The sequence below is a fragment of the Drosophila sechellia genome, chromosome 3L (genome assembly GCF_004382195.2).
Source record: "Drosophila sechellia strain sech25 chromosome 3L, ASM438219v1, whole genome shotgun sequence".
NCBI lineage: Eukaryota > Metazoa > Arthropoda > Insecta > Diptera > Drosophilidae > Drosophila > Drosophila sechellia.
This window is the reverse complement of record NC_045951.1, coordinates 8095820-8115149: the sequence shown is the minus strand read 5'-3', so window position 1 is coordinate 8115149 and position 19330 is coordinate 8095820. Positions and strand designations below refer to the sequence as shown.

The following is a 19330-nucleotide window of genomic DNA, read 5'->3' as shown; positions in this document are numbered from 1 at the left end:
TCCTAACATTTTTGAGGGTAGATTTAAGTTCAAGACTTGTATTTATAAGGAGGAGAAACTTAACCTGGCTAAAAGACACTATCGCCAACTATCGAAAGTAAGACATCGATAACTTAAGGACTTATCGAAGGAACCGTCGGTCGCCAGGCCATCACTAGGACAGCTTTGTTTTGGTTTTGCAGCGAAAAAAACAGCAGCGTCGTGAGTTCTCTTCGTTTATTTTTACCAAGCCTCGCACAAATAAACCAGCGCATTACGTGTTGCACAGATGTTTGCGGATCGTCGAGGAAATCAATAAGCGAAAGGTGAGTGCTCCTGGGTGGGGGCCAGCTGCCGCTCCAGAACCGCGAAAAGGCGGTGCTGTGAGTCAGGCGATGTGATCGCTGATTGAATTGGATTATCACGATAGGAGCTCCCATCGAAGTGCCAGCCGGCATTGTAGTTGTTTACATTGCGCGGACGTGGCGCAATATACTTTTAATCTTCTGCGGCAAGCTGCTGATTAAGATACCCCCGAACCGTTCCATTGTACAGATAACTTGGCAGTTAAACTGCGGAGCTGGAAGAGGATGGACACGATCGCTGGGGAGTCGCAGGGAGCATCGCCGCCGTCGAGCAATGAGGCAGCGGCGGGATCCCATTCCCAGAGCGATGTCTCCGAGGAGGAGGAGTATCTGGACAACAGTATCGAACTGAGGGGCTATCTCAGCAAGTGGACGAACTACATCTATGGATGGCAGCCGCGCTACATAGTCCTGAAGGATGGTACACTCTCATACTATAAATCCGAATCGGAGTCGGATTTCGGGTGCCGCGGAGCCATCAGCCTGACCAAGGCCACCATTAAGGTAGGACGGCCGAAAAGAGAGAGGGTGGTGCTGGGAGGTGGGAACTGGGAGCTCCTCCACCAAGTGCTTTCAATTGGACTAATAAAAAAGTAATGGGCGTGAGTGTGTGCGCATGTGTTTGCGACACATTAACCAACGATGACCACGACCTGAGGTCTCCGTTTCCATTCCCAAGCCAATACACCCATTCCCAATCCAATTCCGAGCGATGCAATCAATGCAGCGCAATCAATTAACGTTGGGCGACCAAAATAGACCAAAATTGAAGTCATCAATGTAAGTGGGGTGCCCCCAGACCTAGGCGCTGCTAGAAGGCCTTCTGTTGACAGGAGGGCGTGTTGTGCTAGGAGGGTGTTTCGCCATGAGTATGTACTTATCTATTTATATTGTAGGAGCTGCCAAAAGCATATACACAATGCTGACTCACCAGAAGCGGCCCTTCCATCAATTCGCCTTTTTTTTCAAAGATATTGAAGACTTATTTAGTTCATAGAATTTTTCACAACAATCCAAATAATAATTATCACCGATTTAATCGATCATGAACTTTTGCATTCATTGGATTACTTTACAGTGAAACCAGCTCTCTTGAAGTTTAAATTACTCATAATTGGATTTATTGGCCAGTGGATTCATTTAAATTCGAATTTATTTTCACACATTTCTCTTATTGGGCGATAGTGTTTTGACTCAATCAGGTTCCTCTGTAATTTCCATTTGCCAACAATAATCTTGTATTCGGGTGTTTTCCTTGTTGATTTCATGTTTACCACTGATTTGCGTTCCGCTATAATCAACCATTCAAAGTTAATTAGTTTTTTTTTCGTCGAACTTATTGTATTTCGTTTTAATAACTGACTTCTATTACCGGCATGAAATTCTAATTTAACCTTGGTTCAGTACAGACATTGCATAGTTTTCCCATAAAAATAGCAATTAATGTAGTATCAAATATAAGTAAGATAACCCGTTTATTTGTACCTATTTTGTGCCTTTTAAAAGTTCAACTTTAATTTTCATTTGTAGGCCCATGAGTCCGACGAGCTGCGCTTCGATGTTGTAGTGAACAACCTAAATAATTGGTGCCTGCGAGCTGAGACCAGCGAGGACCGCATGCACTGGGTGGATGTGCTGCAGCTGTACAAGGCGGACTCCGGCAGCACGGACACGACTTCCTTGCGCCGTCATGGCAGCACCATGAGCCTGCAATCGAACACCATCTCGCTGACCAGCGGAGGAAGCCTGAAGAAGACGCAGCGCAATCTGCGTGAAAAAGTCGGCGAGCTGGAGACCTTTAAGGATATACTATTTGGACAGATCGAGACCCTGCAGCGATACTTTGACGCCTGCTCGGAGGTGAACAAAAACAATGCCCAACCATTGGACCTGGGCGACGGTCTGAAGTCCATCGATTTCAAGGTAAAGTAGTGCACTTATCGGGCCATTGGTATATGCACAATGTACTAAGTACAACACTCGATTTTCTCAGGGGGAATCCATCACGTTTCGGGCCACAACGTCCGGCGTGCTAACCACCCTGCAGCATTGCCTAGAAATCATCGCCGAGAGCGATGAGTCATGGAAACGGAAACTGGAGCGTGAAATAGATAAGCGTCGACGTTCTGAGGACCAGAGCAAGTAGGTTGACCTAGTCGGAATAGATTCCTACAAGAAGAAGCAATTTCAATTGCCTTTTTTGTATTTGCTTGAAAACCAAGTTTTCCGAATTCGCATACTTTTCATCAAAAGTATCATGCTATTTCATGGTTTCATTTATTTATAAAAGGATTAATAATGTATTTAAATTTAATTTGTACATTCATTTCTGAAGCTGATTCATTTAAATGATTTTAAAGCTAAGTTAAAATCCGTTGTTTCTTCTTTGCAGAAAGCTCAAGGACGAAGTTGAGAAAATGAAGCGTTTATCGTATCCTGGCCCAGATTTCGAGGTGAGTCCAAGTTTACAGCTCTCGTAAAAGCAAAAGCGTTATCGCATTCACGGTCATTGCTGCTTAAATCGGGGCCAAACACGTTCCCACTGAAAATGCAAACAATCGCCGAACTAGTGGCGCGAAATTCGTATAAACGATTTGCGTGCGATTTGTCGGCGTCTTAAAATAAACCGCCTGATTCGACGTTGTGTCAGATATTTCATCATATGCAAGGAAAATAGAACACGCTGGACTATTATTTAAACATTTTCAATTCGATTATGGAATGCCAGTATTTGGTTCCGAATTTTGGCTGACACGAAGTTCCCGTGTTCGTTGTTAATCTGGAATTGGTCATGCAATATCGTTTTTCCGCTTACATTTGTTTGCCCATTCAATTCCATTTTAATGGCATATGTCCCCAATATCATTAGAAAAATGATGCACTCCTACGAATTGTAAGTGCTCACCTTGTTTTTTCTTCTTGGCTCGCTTACTTGGCGACTACTCAGGCTGAAAGACTGGGCGTCTAGACGGTTTCTTTAGGCCGGATTGACAGATGGGCGTAGCTTAAGATCTACTTCGAGCCAATATTGCAGACATTAAGGTTGAATAACGATCCAACAGTTGGCTAGAATGCACTTTGTGCAACGGGTATATTAACTATTACGTCTTCAGTGATCTTCATATGAAGTCTAGTTAGAAAAGCCCGAGTTAATTGAACAATTGATTAGTATTAGTATAATTTTCTTAAAACATATACAATATATAGTAAACACTGGGGTAAAATGTGTTATATTTACATGATTTTTCACCATACTTTCCAGCTTAGAGCATTCAATATCCGGCTCACTTTTTGAGCTGTGGCTTTTAGCCTGGCTTAGGGCTGTCAGGTTTATGGCTTATGAGCTAGGCTGGTCAGTCGGCGGTTAGCGATCGAGTGGCCAACACGTAGCAATCATAAACAAATTTGCTAGGCAAACAACTCAAAACGAAACTGTTTCTTTTTCATATTGGTCGTGGCATTTAATTGAGTGTGCAGATTGTGAAATTTCTTGCGTTGCATTCAAAGAGCTATTATAAATAAGCAAGTGTACACAATTGTAGCAAATGCTAGTTCATGTTGCAAATATAAAAGCGCCGAACGCATCGCTGTACAAATATACAAATTTATAAAATTATAAACAACGTCAACGCGATGCCCTCGGCGCGATTAGTTTGGCGCTCCGGCGGATTTCAGAAGGGCAACGTTAAAAAAATTAAGGTACAATGAATAAAAATCATAAATAATTTACATAGAGAGTGGGGGAATATATTTTTATAATATGTGTTTCGTATGGAAATATTTTAAGGCGTATAAACCATAAACGCTTCATTATATCTTCCAAATAAAATTTGTTGACACATTTAGTAATTTTGAATTATTGCAAGCATTGCTATGATAATAATGATATTTTTTCTTAGTGTAGGTAATGTTGCCTAAAATAAGTTTCATAAAATGTTGATGTTGGTTTTTTCTAACCAAATGGCCTCATTTGTGGGCCACCCACTCGCTGTTGAATGTTTGTAACTTTTGAAGTGCGGTGGCCAAAGAACCCCACGAATTAATTTATTATTTAAATGCTAGAAATCCTTTCCATTGGAGCTTTTTGCTCTGCGCGCTTTTCGCTTTTTACTCTCAGTCGCCCGCTTTCTCCTGCTCTCTCTTTTGGCCTTCTCTCTGCTCCGCTCATCCTGGCCAAGTTGGCCAGTGCGTTTGGGCCACCAGCAACAGTTTGTTTTGTGTCCTTGTGCTCGACGGAAGGATTCGCCAGGACACAAGTTCGCTCGCTTTTCCTGCTTTCGCCAGCCACGTAAACCTCTCTCTCTCTCTCTTTGGCTCTCTTGCGGTGGGATTCCTGATTTTTTCCTGCTGAAAAGGAGCTTAATTTTTGCCGCCCGAAAACCTCTGCTTTTATTGGGTTCAACTGCAACAATTTGTGGAGGAGCCTGGTAAGAGGAGACATAGCGACGCCACAGGAATAAGTACGCATATAGCCCATGATTTCATCGCTGGTCAGTTGCGAGTGGCAAAGATGATGATGCACTCGACTTTACGCCGCAGGGTGTATTTATTTCACCGCTTTTGGCTGCGCACATGTCTGCTTTAATTAATAAATATCAATTCAATTCCGCACAAATTCCATTCGAGGCATTTATTTTCCGCCGGTTGCCGTTCTGGGGATACACGCGCCAGTCGCAGACGTCAGAACGTGTACAGTGAACACTGGCTAGCACAGAATGGAGCAGACTTATACCTTGCAGGGTCTCGAACTTTGAGCAGCCAAGCAAGGCTCTCAAGTATAGTATTCTTAATATTTTCAAAAAAAAAAAAAAATCTCAGAATATTATGATTTTGTGTGTAAGTTAAAGTAGCAATTTCGAAATTCGAAACAGATTGTTAGGAGGAAAAGAAATTATATCGTTTGCAAATTGATCAACTTAATTAAATTTCGGCAGTATTATTGTGTAGCTTATTTGTGGTTTTTCCCCAAGAGATGCCACTGCTTTAATGGGATTCAGTACCAAGTACCAAGCCCCGTCTGGCGGTCTTCTGCTTTCGTATTCATGGCACAATGATGCGCCTTTGTGTCCATTATGCTCGCCCAATTACGCATGCCAGCCGACTACGAGAATCTCCGCCTGCCGACTGGTCAGGGTATGGAATGGGCGAAAAAACAACAGCATAAATTTGATTTTCTTGGGCCATTTGGCCGCACAAGTGTCGGCGATTAATTTATACAAAGCACGTTCCATTTCTTTCCAATTGGATTGAATGCGGTTTCGTCATTAAAATTAATTAGGCCGAACCTTCAAAGATGCTTTTGGGCTAAACTTGACTTAGTTTGCTCGATGCTAATGGAGATATATGTATAATATGACATTTCCCTTTAAATTTTGCAGGAGGGTCCACATTCCACATTACCCGAGGATGAGTTCTTCGATGCGGTCGAAACGGGCCTGGACAAAATCGAGGAGGACATGCAGCTGCGCTTCAAGCTAAAGCTGCAGTCCCAGATCTCCCAGACACTGGTCAACGTTCCACACGAGGCGGTGGCCGAGGGCGAGGAGGCGCGCGAGGAGTTCGGCACGGGTGCGGAGGCCACCAGCCATGCCCTGTGGCCGGAGGTAAGACCGGAAATTGCCAATCTGGCCCTAACGACCAGCCAATAATTGGATTTATCCCGCAGATCGATCGCGTGTGCAAGGAGCAACTGCACTACGCACGCGAGGGCGTTGGCCAGGACGGCAATGGCTGGCAAATCTTTGCCGACGAGGGGGAGATCAAAATGTACAAACGCGAGGAGGAGGTCAACGGGCTGGTCATGGATCCCCTGAAGGCCTATCACACGGTGCAGGGCGTGACGGCGAGGGAAATGTGCCATTACTTCTTCATGCCCGAGTTCCGAAATGACTGGGAGAGTAAGTAATTGGATTAAAGTGGGTTTTCCCTTTACTTATTTTGGTTTAAAACACGCTCAAAAGAAACAGTGACGTGGGCATAGATATTCATAACATAATTTTCAACAAACAACTCACCTGTTGCTGCTATCTAACTTGTTGCTTAAACTTTTTTTCTATAGCCACCTTGGAGGACTGCACAATCCTGGAAAAAATCTCGGCGGACACCCTGCTTTTCCTGCAAACCCATAAGCGGATATGGCCGGCGAGCCAGCGGGATGCGCAGTTTTGGTCGCACATGCGCAAGATCACAGACAATCTGGAGCCGGGCGCACGGGACATGTGGGTGGTGTGCAACAACTCGACGGAGTACGCCAAGCAGGAGTCAAAGAATGGAAAGTGCGTACGGATCTTCCTGACCGTCATCCTGGCCTGCCAAACTCATTTGCCCGAGGGTTATGTGAAGGGACAGCCCCTAAATCGCAATGATCTAACCTGCAAAATAACCTACTGCTCTGTTGGTGAGTACCCTCGCTTTGAGTTAAATAAACCCATTTAATTGGTCTGGTTTTCCATATTCAGTTAATCCTGGAGGTTGGGCGCCAGCGAGTGCTCTGAGAGCCGTGTACAAGCGCGAGTATCCCAAGTTTCTGAAGCGCTTTACGGGATACGTAATAGATCAGTGCAAGGACAAGCCGATCATGTTCTGATATTTGCCATAAGCAAGAAAGCAATCAAAACCAATCAAAGCTGAATCGTCTCACGTATTTGGCTCAAATTTTATCCTTAATAAGCCTCCAGTTTGTGGCCTCAACTATATTTTGAAAACTGTTTTGCTACTCCTTACTACAATTTTATTACCAATTCGTTGAGTTACACGACTTTGGTTCTTCTGTACAAGAGTGTTCTCCAAGCGAAATGTTAGAATCCCCTTTTGTATCTGCGCTAAGGCAACCAAGATATAGTGTAACCTATTTAGCCGTAAGTTATGTGTAAGTGAAACACAATCATTGTATAGATCTTAGTTCCAAAACTTTCTATCTGTAGTGTATATCTTTATGGAAATGCTTTAAATGCAAGAATTGCAAGAATGATGTGAGGGATGCATAGCTACATATACGAAAGCTTATCTTTTGGTGTGAATCTATATTGTATATCCGCATACGTACGAGACGAGTATATATATATTTCCATATTCCCGCCCAGAAACATCGGTTTTACTCAACTGTCAAGTGTAAATAAATGCGACTTACTGTTATCTCCGAATAAAAGATCGAACTTTACTTAGTTTTTTATCATATGTCGTCATGTCATGTATTTGAAATTTTCCATAGATTCCGCGAACTATTTTCAATGTACATAAATTGTGCTGTTTTAGAAGAATTTTCGTGTGTAATTTTACAACTTGCTTGTGTTTTTTTCTTTTTCTTAATCGCAATGTGCCAAAACACCTTTTTTCAAATTTACAACCGAGTACTGCAGTTGAAGTGTATTAAATGCTTACAATTTGCTTTCTTTTTTTTGTTTTTTTTTTTTTTTTGTGCAGTCTGAAAAGTTGCCTTGCCAAATGTGTTCTCGATTCTAATTAATTCGTTCAACTTCAACTTTATAAGTTTATCATCCACGACTGGAATTACGTTTACAATCTTTGGTTTTTCGCGTTAATGCTTTTCATATGTGTGTACTTGTTGTGTCATATTGTCATGTAATTGGTTGCTTGGTTGTTGTTTGTCGTTGTAGTAGCTATTGGAAAATAGAGTTGATATATATGGATGTATATGTATATCGCGTGTCTATATGGTACAGGAGCAGTGTCTGTGTATCGGATGTGTATGCTATTTGGCAAATATTCGGCTATATCTGTGGGTATTGTTGGTATCGGGTCTAGTTTTGAGCGGTCGCTTAGTTTCGGCTTGTGGAAATGCATGCTGGTTTGGCTTTCGGTAATATCATCCTCTAACATTTAATACGTTCATATGCTCGGTTTTGTTTGTTGTATAATACGATTTTAGAAGTAATTGTATGACGCTTAGCTATGTACAACAGTTTCATAAACTATCCGAATGCATTCGTGTTATTGTATCCCCGTAAATTAATTTATTTTCATTTTTATTTATTTAAATAACTAGCTAACAGTTGTCAAGTATTCTGGTCGCAAACACTTACAAACTGATGCAAAACTTGAAAACTGGAAACTAACAATGCAGTTTAACGAAATGTCCATAATTCACTACAAATGCTACGATTTTCGGCATTCTCTTCAATAATCGCCTGGCACGAAGGCCCTTCGTTTATAGTATTATTATGTGTTTATAGTATCTGTTATCTGCTTTTGCCCGACATTTCACATCTGCGGCCTGCCGCAGTTCAGTTTATCATACATTAAATGCTTAAGTTAGGATCTATAACATTAATTTATTTATATTCCTCCATGTCTGCACTCGCCTCAACTTCTTAAAGTTTATCTCCATTACACTTACGCAGCTTTTCAAGTTTAACTAAGCATAATCAGTGTGTAAATAAGTCTTATGGTTTATTTCTCGCGCTGTATCCGTTCGATCGCAAAAACCGATGTTCGTTGAAAATCAAATTTGCCTCTAAATCTGTTTAATATTCGATTCATGCACTTATCTACAACTGCCTCACTATCGTTTCCTTTTCGCTCTTTTGTAAATAGTTGAAATGCATTTCATTTACTGACTTTAGGTATGGATTTCAATTCATTTTCTTTTAGCTGGAAGTGGATTTCGTTCAAGTCTATCGAAATTTCAATACAATTTCGAAATTGTCTCCTTGTTTTTGGGTGGATTTACACACAAATTGTACAGTTTCGTTACGCGCGATTTCCGTTTATACATTCTTGCAGTTTAAGATTACGTTTAAAAATTAACTTCTTTAGTCCTGGTGGCCTAGACATTTATCTGGAAAGCCTCCCGGTGTAGTTTCTGATTGGCACGCATCCGTGGCGACGTCTGGGTCTTCGTCTTGTCGTTGGCATCCGAAAAACGAGCTGGTGGATTTATGTGGTCCTGATAGTTTGGTGGATAGTTGGATATGCTAAACGTACAGGGTTCTGATTACGTAAGTAGCGGCAATCGACACATGGCATTTTCACGAGATCACTTACCTAAAAGTAGTTTCTTCGTTGTGGCTCGAATAGCCACTGGAACTTCGCACGTGTCGCTTTCCGCTCGTTCCGGGCTTTCCGCCCTTCCGGGCGGCGAAGGGCGGCTTCGACTTACGGGTCATGCTAGTGGGCGTGGTTTCCGAGGAGGACGAAGTCTCATCCTGAGTATCTGTAAGTGCAAAGTACCCCATTACTAGCAGTAAACTACATTTCCATTATAATTCCAACTAGTAAGGATTCTAGAGAATGGTATCCAAGGTATTCCTCTGGAGACTTACCACGTTGTGCTCGATACTTGGCCGAGTTTAGAGCGCGCGCAGACACATCATTGTCGGACTCGGAGCCGAGTGTGTCATATTCTGTAATTGGGATGTGAAGCGTTAGGATTTTCCTAACTTCGGAATCTGTTGAACCTGGATTGTCCGATTCTAAAAAGTTTAGTACGGATTCGATGGATTTGTACGTTGTTTGTTGGTTTTTATCGAGATGATGTACGAATGTGGGTGGAGAAAAACGTTGAGAGCAATGAGAAAAAGATGGGTTAAACCAAGGGCACGGGGAATCGTTTGGATTGGCATTTGGAGGGGATGGGATGGTATGGGGTGCAATTGTGACAAGCAATGATTCAATTTGGCTTACAGATAGATGGAATTAGTGGATTGGCGGTAGGACTGGGACTTGTACGAATGACAGGAGGGGTGAACGTTATAGCTACCTTGGCTCTCTGAATGAGGATCCCTGAGACGACCCACTTTTCGCCGCACCTTGGTGTACTCCGGTTCCTTGGACTAAATAAATAATATTTATTAACAAAAATATTTCTGGTATGATAGATCTCCTTAAGATTTTTACTGTACTCACGTGGTAGCTTTCCGGCTTGACATCGTGGTAGACAAAGGATCCGCGCACAGAGTGGTAGGGCCCACTGTAGACATTGCCGCTGTAGGAGCTCTCGCTATAAGTCTGTTTGTTCAGTTGAAAGGTTGCATACGGGCAGATGTCCTCGATGTACTCGTTTCCCTCCGCCTTGCCAAAGCTGCCGGAATCATTGGAGTTGGATCCCCGCGGAGCAGAGGTGCCCGGATTGCATCGTACGGCTAGGTACTGCTGGTCCCGATTCTGTTTGTTCTGCAGATTGGCCAGCGACGGCGACTCCGACATCGAGGAACTGGCCAGACGGGCCAGGCTGGCTAGCTCTGGATTTTGGGTTTAATTAAGGACCTTTAATTAAATTTTTTATTTCCATTTAATGGTCACTTACTTCGCTTTCTGAGGAATAGAGCGGCACCAATCAAAGCCAGCAACATTAAAAGGGAAAAGCATATGGGCAGCAGTAGCTTGAAGTTGGCATAGAAGGGCAGGTCGCTCAGGTGGGATACAGGTGTGGAGTGGTCGTTGTTATAAATCACTAAAATGTATACAGGTTAATAGAATGTTTTCCCTGAGAAGAGCACGATTCTAGAACCTACCTCCTTGTGTAGACAGTGTAGTAAAGTTGTAGATGGCAGTGGTGGAGCCGGCATTATTGTGTGCCGTGACTTTCAGTTGATACTTTGTGCCGGGCACCAGATCGCTCACCGTGTATATCCTCTCAGTGGGCGGAATGTGATTGGACACCACTGCCCACGAGGATCGTCCATAAACCCTGGACTCGATCATGAAGTACAGGATGCCACAGCCACCATCTCCCCAGGAATCTAACCAGCAGGTGACGCTCGTTGAGTTGTTGGTGATCATCTGGGAGTGCTTTGGTTGCACGGGCGGATTTCCCTTCGTGTAGGAGTTGACTATGTCGCAGGGTAAGCCCGTTCCAATCTTATTGTAAGCGGTTATGTACAACTGGTAGCGAGTGCCACACCACAGGTTGGTCAGCAGGTGCGACGTGGTCTTCGAGTCCACCTGCAGCTCCTCCCAATCCCCGTTGTCGCGCTTGTAATTGATCACATAACCCAGGATGGGACTACCACCGTGACTATTGTCCATCCATTCGAGGAGCAGACTGTCCGTGTAGGCATTTATCACCGTGAGATTGGGCGCCTCTGGTGGCACCTTTACCACAATGTTGTACACGATCTCGTCCTTGCCCCAGGTGTTCTCCACACTGCAGGTGTAGTTGCCCGCATCACTCGCCTGGCACTCCTTCATGTAGAGCGTGCCATTCTTGGCTATCGTCTTGCGGGCACTCGTCTCCATATTGTGACCATCCTGCCGCCAAATGGTAACCGGAGCAGGTGCTCCCACCTTCCGGCACGGCAGCTCCAGATGCTCCTTCCAGGGCGTGACTATCCGCTGGCTGAAGGACACAATGCGGGCGGGCACCTTATTGTTCGGCGGCACAGTTACCACCTGTGTCTTCTCGCCCTCACCCATCTTGGTGGAGGCAGTCAGCCAGAATTGGTACGTGGCCGACTCCTGGGTGCGCACCGTTTCGTGCATCTCCACGAAGGGACCTAGGAGGCGCTTGTGGGTGCCCTCCTCGCGTCCACCCTCCAGCATGGACATGTAGAAGGTGTAGCCGGTCTGAAAAATCACGGGTTAAGGGATAAAATTCATAAATTAAGGAAAAAGTTTAATGCAGTTTCAGAGGATCCTGACTATGTCGAAAACTTATATTAATTAGATAACTTTGCAAATATTTGTATAGATCCTGACAGGGCTGACCTTGACCAGACTGACCTCACCAATAATCCAATGATAATGTCCCCCCATAGGGTGTATCCCAAAAATATACTCACAATGTCACCATTTGGCAGGTCGGGCGGCAGCCAGGATATTATGATTTTTGAGCTCGACGCGGGTATCGCCTTGATGGCCTGCGGGGCCGAGGGCACTGCATTCCACGATTGCGATTGCACAAATAAATGAACGTATATATGGTATATGAATAAATGTATATGTCAGCAGATGGGAGTGTGCATGGTGTTGCATGGAAATTGCCGGCGCGGCAACGACAACGAATCGAGGTGGCTGGCAAGGATTGGGGAATGGGCAGAGCAGGGCAGGGCTGGGCAGGATGGCGCGATGGGTACGATGGCTGGATGGGAATGGGGGGTGTGCCGCACCTCGTTTGCGTTCATTGAACCGAACGCCACTTACCATCCTCGTGGGTGCGGCAATAAAACGGTTTGGTTTTCATGCCATCGCCTACTTTGGTGTAAGCCAAAACCCAGACCGTGTAGTTGGTGTATTTGCGCAGATTCTCGATGGTGACGTATTGATTTGTTGACTTGACAACCTCCGGATCGGTTTCTGAGCACGTGTATCCGAGGCAGTGCAGCAGGAGCAGAAGCAGGAACAGGAACAGATGAAGCAGCAGCAGGCGGAAAGAGAAGGAGAAGGAGAGACGAGAACAATTAGCACTGATTGGAAATATGAGGACCATGAAGTGGGCTAATTAATTGCCGAGTGCCATAAATTTCAAAAATAAGTTGGCCAAGGGGCGGTCGTTTTGGTCGATAGCATTCTGGTCACATTCCAGCGTGGTAATTGACCATCGCTGCCATCGTGGCATAAATGCAGTTGAATCCAAATGAAACTGCCGTAGTTTATTGCTGATGAGATGTTTAATTGCAAATTATGCATAATGGTAAGAAAACAACGAATTTCATCAAAATCATAATTTTTGTGAAAATTACACAAATATTAGCTCATTCCATTCCACAATGGCCTTTCAAATGCAAAAAGTAATAAGGTACTGTATCTGGGGTAATTTCGAGGCGAACTTACCGTACAGCTCGTCCACCGATATGTAAAACACCTTATAGCCCTTGATTTTTCCATTTTGGCCATCAATGTCCGGCGGTGACCAGGTGATATAGATCGAAGTGGAGCCCAGGACATCGCACTGCGGCGATTCAGGCGGCGATGAGGGAACTGTGTATGAGGGAAAAATGTTTGTTAAACGATTTTCTTACACTAACAGAAATTTGTATGTTGATTAAGTGGTGCTGAGTTATTAAATTAAACCCTGAACTGTTCGTTTGTAAATTCTATCAGTTAAAGATTAACCTTCTCTTACAAAATAACACATGTTTTTTTTCTTGATTTTTCTGAGTGCATGCTGGGTCCCGATTGCCTCTCGAAGTCTGACTACAGGGCGCCCAGCCGTGGACCAGGTCAAAATTCGTGTACGGCCAATTAACAAAAGCAATCAATGTGAGCCCAACGTAACCCCACTGCCCCATCCCACCTCCAACACTCACCGTCCTCCATTGTTTGCACGGCAATCTCCTTGCTCGGTGGTCCGCTGCCCTGGCTTGTGTAGGCCTGCACAATCACGTGGTATTGGGTGAACTTGTTGAGATTGGCCAGCACCGTCTCGCCACCGAAATGGGAGCGCACCTCGACGGTTTTGAAGCTGAATCCCTGCGTGGGATTCACCTCCTTGTCCTCTGGCGTCAGCGACATCTGGTAGCCCACGTAGTAGCCGAGCAGTATGCCGTTCCAGTGATCCCGCTCCGGTGCATCCCAGGTTACGAAGATCTCCGTGGAGCTCTTGGGCTCAGCCCGCACGGCAAGTGGTGGACCAGAGGGCACCTCCTCCAGCGTGGTCACCTGCACCACCTCCGAGAACTCGGAGGCGCCCAGTTTGTTCTCCGCCGACATGCGGATGTGATAGGCCTTCGCCGGTCGCAGCTGCTGGATGTTGATCACGGTCTGGGCTCCGGCGATGGTGAGGTGCTCCGCATTCTGCCAAATGTCTGAGGGTGAAAAGAAATCTAATTATGTGTGTATTTTAATAGTCAGATGTCGGCAGAGAATAATTTATATTAATTGAGTCCATTATCAAATAAACTGATTTGATTTTTCATCAACATATTTTTAACATATTTTTGATTTTAGTTCATTTTTGTTTATTGATATTTTGTTATTTATAAAATTGTTAATTTGAGAATCCGTTAAACGAGACGGATACGCAATATTTTTATCTGGCGTATACGTGATTTTTATATGTGGAGTGAAGATTACATATTTTGCATTTAAACAAGTTCAGATTTTACGATAATTTGCTAACAGATTTAATCTTGTTGTTCATACCTGATATCTGCTTGTAGTAGATGTGGTACTCCTCGATGGGACTATTTCCGGCAAAGGGTTGGCTCCAGGTGAGCTGAAGGCTGCGCGACTGTTGCGAGTTGATGCGGAGGTTCTTCGGCTGCTCGGGCACTTCCTGCACGATGAGCTGGATGGACATCTCGTCCTGCCAAAATCGAAAATCGAATGGGTTTGTATCAATTTCGCCTAGAAATTCGGTTGACGACAATAATGATGATGATGATGACGATTATAGTGGTAATGGGTATGGACTTGGGCCGAGTTGGCACATTAAGAGTTCATTTGCGTCCAGTGAAAGTCATGACAGGCAGCCAGTTGCAGCTGCCGTTCGAGTCTCATTCAAATTGCCATAAATTAAGGTTAACAGCAGTGGTGGTGGATGCAAAGGGGAAAGGGGGTCTCCAGACCAACTTGCAGACAGACGATGCTGGAGCGAAACTTTTTTGACAGTGTGTGAGTTGTGCGTGCTGCAGGCTGGCAGACAAACTTGTGGATTTTGTACACCGCAAATTAGTTTAAGTGCTCTTTAATTCGCAAGTATTGACTTTGCAAAAGCAATATTAATATTATTATATGACTTACAAAGGTGGACAACGTGTAAATTAATTTAAATATAGTTTTAAAATTGAATAGCAAAATTTTATATATTGGGTTTCGTTGAAAACCAACAAAGTTGTTCCTTCACTTACTATAAATTAATAATTTAATGAGGCATATAAAAAGGTTAGATATCTGTGATTTTGATGGCTGTGTCTAATGTGTTTTTCATATATATCTAGACCATATCTTGACACATTTTAAATATATCTTTCTGTGTATATCCCGGTGATTTATCGCTCTCACAGAGCTGACAACGTTGCGAATAGAGATCGAAATGAACTAGAGCTCGGCCCAATTCCATTAGTCCACCGACAGTTTGATTTAAGTCAACTCGATACATAATAATATCAGGGGCTCGGTGTCGTGTGCCACACAAAAGTGTCAGCCTTGCAACTTACCTGTCCGAATGCATTGCTCGCCTGACAGATATAAATGCCCGTATCCTGGCGATATGTGTGCGAAATGCCCAATTCGGAGACCATGCCGTCGTCGAGCACTTGATCTCTTATTGTGTAGCTGTGTGTGTGTGTGTCGTGTGATTTATATGCAAGTAAATGCATTCAAGAGACACGGACGCAAGGATACAAATACAGAGGCACGCCAGGTGCAGATACAGATGCAGATACACAGATGCAGATGGAGATGCAGATACGGATACGGATACGTGGATGTGGATGTGAATGTGAATGTGGAAACGTGTTTGCGCAACGTGAGCGATGCAATGCAATTTTATAACAATGTTTTCCACGTTGTTGGTGCGCCAGTTGTAGTTTTGTTGACAAAGACGAAGACGTACGAGTCCGAAATGCGCACACAGATACGCACATGCACGCACACAGGCGCACGGCACACACACGTGGCATTCGTGTGCGTGTGCAAATGGCATAAATAAATAAAACGCATGTGCATATTCAGTTGTTTGCGAAGCCAAAGGCAGGTGTGTGTGTGTGTGTGTGTGGGAGTGTGGGGTGTGGGGCGGAAGAAAAGAGAAAGCCGGAAATACATATACATTAAAACACTTACGATACACAAATACACAAGGACACAAGTGGGCACTAAAATGGAACTGAATCTGCAGCTATAAGGCCATGGAAATGGCATTTCTAAATGGCAAATGCAGGCGCAAGTTTTCTTTTGCATGGGATGGTCTTTGTAAAGTTTTTCGAGCGAGGATACTTGCAAAAAAAATAGTTATCAACTCAGGACTTGGATTGGATTCCAACAGAAGTACTTTAAACTCTGATCTGACCTATTTTTTTCTCTTTAAGTTGCGCTCATAATTGGCAAATGTTGTTTAGAATTATTATATTTCATATTAAATAGTTTTAGAAACTTAAATTCAATGAAATTCTCGCTGGAGAATGCATTCTCAATATCGAATAGTAATTTTTCAAAGTGCTCAGCAAATACGATGGGGAATTGAAAGCCCTTGATTAGAGTCTGGCATATGAGAATTCTCATTGCGAAAATATGAGGCAGACACAGGAGGACTGAAAACTCATTGCCTGGTGAAAATTGAGTTAGGTCTTGGCCAAGTGCTGGTATCCCCGCCCAGCTTGAGAACACCAGATCTCGAAACGAAATCCAAGCCCCCACAGAACTCCTTTAATTAAAAGCAATTTGTTGTTTGCAATCGACTTGGAATTGATTTCGCCAGACACGCAGACACTTAGGAATGGGAAAATCCCTAAAAGTGGGCAGAATTGGATTCACTCTTACCGGGAATCCAGCGACTCGTCAAGATACTGTTGCGTTGCCTGGATTTTCCATTTAAAGTCAATGGGATTGTCGCCCTGCACGTTGCACTGCACATGGACCTGCTTTCCTTTGGCCACCGAAATCTGTTTGGTCTTCGTCTGAAAGTGGGCGGGCACTGCAAGAAAAGGGGCGTGGCATTAGGTAAGTTACACAATCTGCAGTCTGAACCTAATTCCACTTTAAGTAGTGCAGAACTTCAATATTATCTAATACAAAATTTAAGTTATTTGTAGAAGGAAAATTGAAAACAAATTGGTTTACATAAGGATTGCAAGCTTCAAAGGCTTAGTTTGGCAGTTCCTTAAACATTTCATAAAACTATTAATTTGTCACAACAACATAGGAAACTACTCACCATTCACTTTGAGAAAGATAACCTTGCTGACACCGGAACCAATGTTATTTTTGGCCTCGCACAGGAAGTGTCCTTGCGACTCCTTGCTGATCTTCTTGAAGAAAATGGTGCCGTTGGGAAATAGCTGCACTGTGGGCTCGTAAAGGAAGTCCTTGTACTCCCCTGGCGTTGGTCCAATCGCCTTTTTCCACGTGATTGTCGGTGTGGGGTATCCTGAGGATTGGCAGTGCAGAAGGACATCTGCACCCGCCTGGGCACTCGAGTCCTTTGGCTCCAGGATCCACTTGGGCGGTACATTCACGGTCAGGGGTACGGTGAACCTTTCCGTACCTGCCACATTGCTCGCGATGCAGGTGTAGTTTCCGGAATGGTCGGAGGAAATGTGCTCGATGACCAAGCTGGCGGAATACTCATCCAGGCGGCGGAAAACCTCATTGCTGTCGAGGAATAGGATTGTGTTTATAGTTCAGTAAGTATAATTTTTACAATGGTTCCTTACATTATTTAAAATTAAAGTTAATATATCTAAGAACTCACCCCGTTCCGATCAGTGGCTTTCCGTTGCGCTCCCATCGAAAACTGACGGGCAGGTCGCCCTCGAGGATTTGGCAGGATATGGCGGCGCGCATTCCCTCGCGGAGCATGTTCGTCATGGCCTGGATGGGCATAATTTTCGGCGGCACTGCAATCGGAAGGAAGCCATAAAACATGGAACACCAGTCGTAAACCAAAAAACCGTTTTCTATGTTAAAAAACGGTGGCGGTGTCGCGAAAATCGGTTAACAATTGCCATGGCAGTTGGCCTGAGCACAAAACCCAGTGAGTCCGATAATCAAGGATGTTTTGCTGATGGCAATACGAGTCGTTCGCTGTGCTGGTGGCAATTGTGGGCGTGACACTCGCATCAATGCAACTGCGGCTTGGCAACAGTTGCCAAGTGAATTATTATAAAGAGTAAGGCAGCAGCAGCAGCAGGCGGAGGAGGAGGAGGTGGTGGTGGCGGAGTTGCCGCAGACAGAACACAAAAGTCAATGACTCCATTGTGGGTCTACTAGCCGCCCACAACCGCCCGCCAACCACCCAAACCACCCACCATCCACCACCCACAGCCTGCATGTGCATTAACTGGGAAAATAGTTGCTGTTGCTTTTGCTATTGCGGCTGCATAGTTTCGCTCGCCACTCTAATTGGAATAGTTTCATTGTAGCAGCTGCAGCGGCTTTTTCCAGCATCCAGCTTGCAACTCCATCTCCACCTCCAGTTGGAGCTTTCAAATTTTAAATATCGGAAAAGAGGAACTCACCCAGCACTTGGATCTCCACATTCCGGCGGGACGTTTGCTTCTGTTTGTTCTGCGCCATGCACGTGTAGGTGCCCGCATCCTCGAGGCGCTGCAGTTGCTCGATAATTAAGGTGCCATTGTTGTAGGCACGCTGCCTGCGATTTATGGGCAGCGTTTGGCCATCTTTTATTTGATTCATTTTTTTTTCGCCATTTTGAAACAAGAAAAAAGCGTGAGAAATGGGAGAAAGCGGAAAGAGGTTGGCAATTAATTTGGCTGCTCGCATAAAACAAAGTTATGCGATTTATGACTGGCCATATAGCATTCGGTGTCTCTATTTTTTTTTTGGCACAGCTTATTTATTTGCGTATACTAGTGAAAAAGGAGAACTTGTTCAAGAAATAAGCAAAATGAAAGCGGATTTATTGATTCAGCTTGGGGAAATACTTCAATGTTTATCTGAATGCCAACTGCTTTGAAATGAAATACCTGCAGGTATTTTAATATTTTTGAATATTCAAACATTTAAGAAAATGCATTGACAGCCTTGAAGTGTAAGCTTCATATTTAATTCACTTCGTGTTTCAATATTTATTCACCTCAAACTCAAATGACTATTGTTCATTTTTTGGACATGTATAGTATACGCCATAAACAAGAATATATGTTAACACACTCGCATGCGAGCGTGCAAAGATAATAATTAATAATAATAAAAAACTCGGTTATTCGAATTTAAATTTATTTCGCTTGAAACCGAAAGAAACTGCGCTTCGAAAGAATAACGTTTGTTTTGCAGTTTTAATAATTTTCACTGATATGCGCAATAACAAACATACCATTTTTAATAACAAACAATTGGCCAAAAGGCAAATAAGCATAAAGCGAAACATCATGACCAAAAAAGATATTACATATGCAACCATATATATG

The 19330-nt window shown here is 43.8% G+C and overlaps 2 protein-coding genes and 1 long non-coding RNA gene across 9 annotated transcripts in view; 1 reads left to right on the top strand and 2 right to left on the bottom strand.

Annotated features, from left to right (window-relative positions):
- The first annotated feature begins 159 nt into the window (after nt 1–159).
- Nucleotides 160–7503, top strand: LOC6604847 (ceramide transfer protein). Of its 2 annotated transcripts, XM_002029656.2 has the most exons (9): nt 160–305; nt 535–848; nt 1875–2267; nt 2338–2486; nt 2737–2797; nt 5723–5947; nt 6010–6241; nt 6403–6741; nt 6803–7503. In XM_002029656.2, the coding sequence occupies exons 2-9, from the start codon at nt 570–572 to the stop codon at nt 6928–6930; spliced, it is 1806 nt and encodes a 601-aa protein (XP_002029692.1). In that variant the 5' UTR covers nt 160–305; nt 535–569; the 3' UTR covers nt 6931–7503. The 2 variants fall into 2 exon arrangements, with proteins under 2 accessions (XP_002029692.1, XP_032573457.1); XM_032717566.1 differs by lacking the exons at nt 160–305; nt 535–848; nt 1875–2267; nt 2338–2486; nt 2737–2797 and adding an exon at nt 3740–4043.
- On the bottom strand, nt 2520–3670 carry LOC116800921. The gene is made up of 3 exons (XR_004361678.1): nt 3583–3670; nt 3250–3474; nt 2520–2910 (listed from the first exon to the last, which is right to left on the bottom strand). It is a non-coding gene; the product is annotated as an uncharacterized LOC116800921 (long non-coding RNA).
- Nucleotides 7504–7715: 212 nt separating the features above from the next.
- LOC6604845 (Down syndrome cell adhesion molecule-like protein Dscam2) overlaps nt 7716–19330 on the bottom strand; it is a 41373-nt gene continuing 29758 nt past the window's right edge. The window contains exons 15-32 of one of the 6 annotated variants that reach the window (XM_032717562.1): nt 18419–18580; nt 17653–17797; nt 17116–17552; nt 16722–16875; nt 15401–15518; nt 14385–14547; nt 13550–14065; nt 13074–13220; nt 12444–12596; nt 12083–12177; nt 10817–11867; nt 10609–10755; nt 10339–10543; nt 10209–10287; nt 10063–10135; nt 9626–9775; nt 9348–9516; nt 7716–9277 (exon numbers count right to left, since the gene is read on the bottom strand). In XM_032717562.1, coding sequence (XP_032573453.1) covers nt 9130–9277; nt 9348–9516; nt 9626–9775; nt 10063–10135; nt 10209–10287; nt 10339–10543; nt 10609–10755; nt 10817–11867; nt 12083–12177; nt 12444–12596; nt 13074–13220; nt 13550–14065; nt 14385–14547; nt 15401–15518; nt 16722–16875; nt 17116–17552; nt 17653–17797; nt 18419–18580 — 4112 coding nt within the window. In that variant the 3' untranslated portion in view covers nt 7716–9129. Of the gene's footprint in view, nt 9294–9347; nt 9517–9625; nt 9776–10062; nt 10136–10208; nt 10544–10608; nt 10756–10816; nt 11868–12082; nt 12178–12443; nt 12597–13073; nt 13221–13549; nt 14066–14384; nt 14548–15400; nt 15519–16721; nt 16876–17115; nt 17553–17652; nt 17798–18418; nt 18581–19330 lie in introns of all 6 variants that reach the window. The other 5 variants (XM_032717559.1, XM_032717560.1, XM_032717563.1 and 2 more) reach the window with 5 other exon arrangements.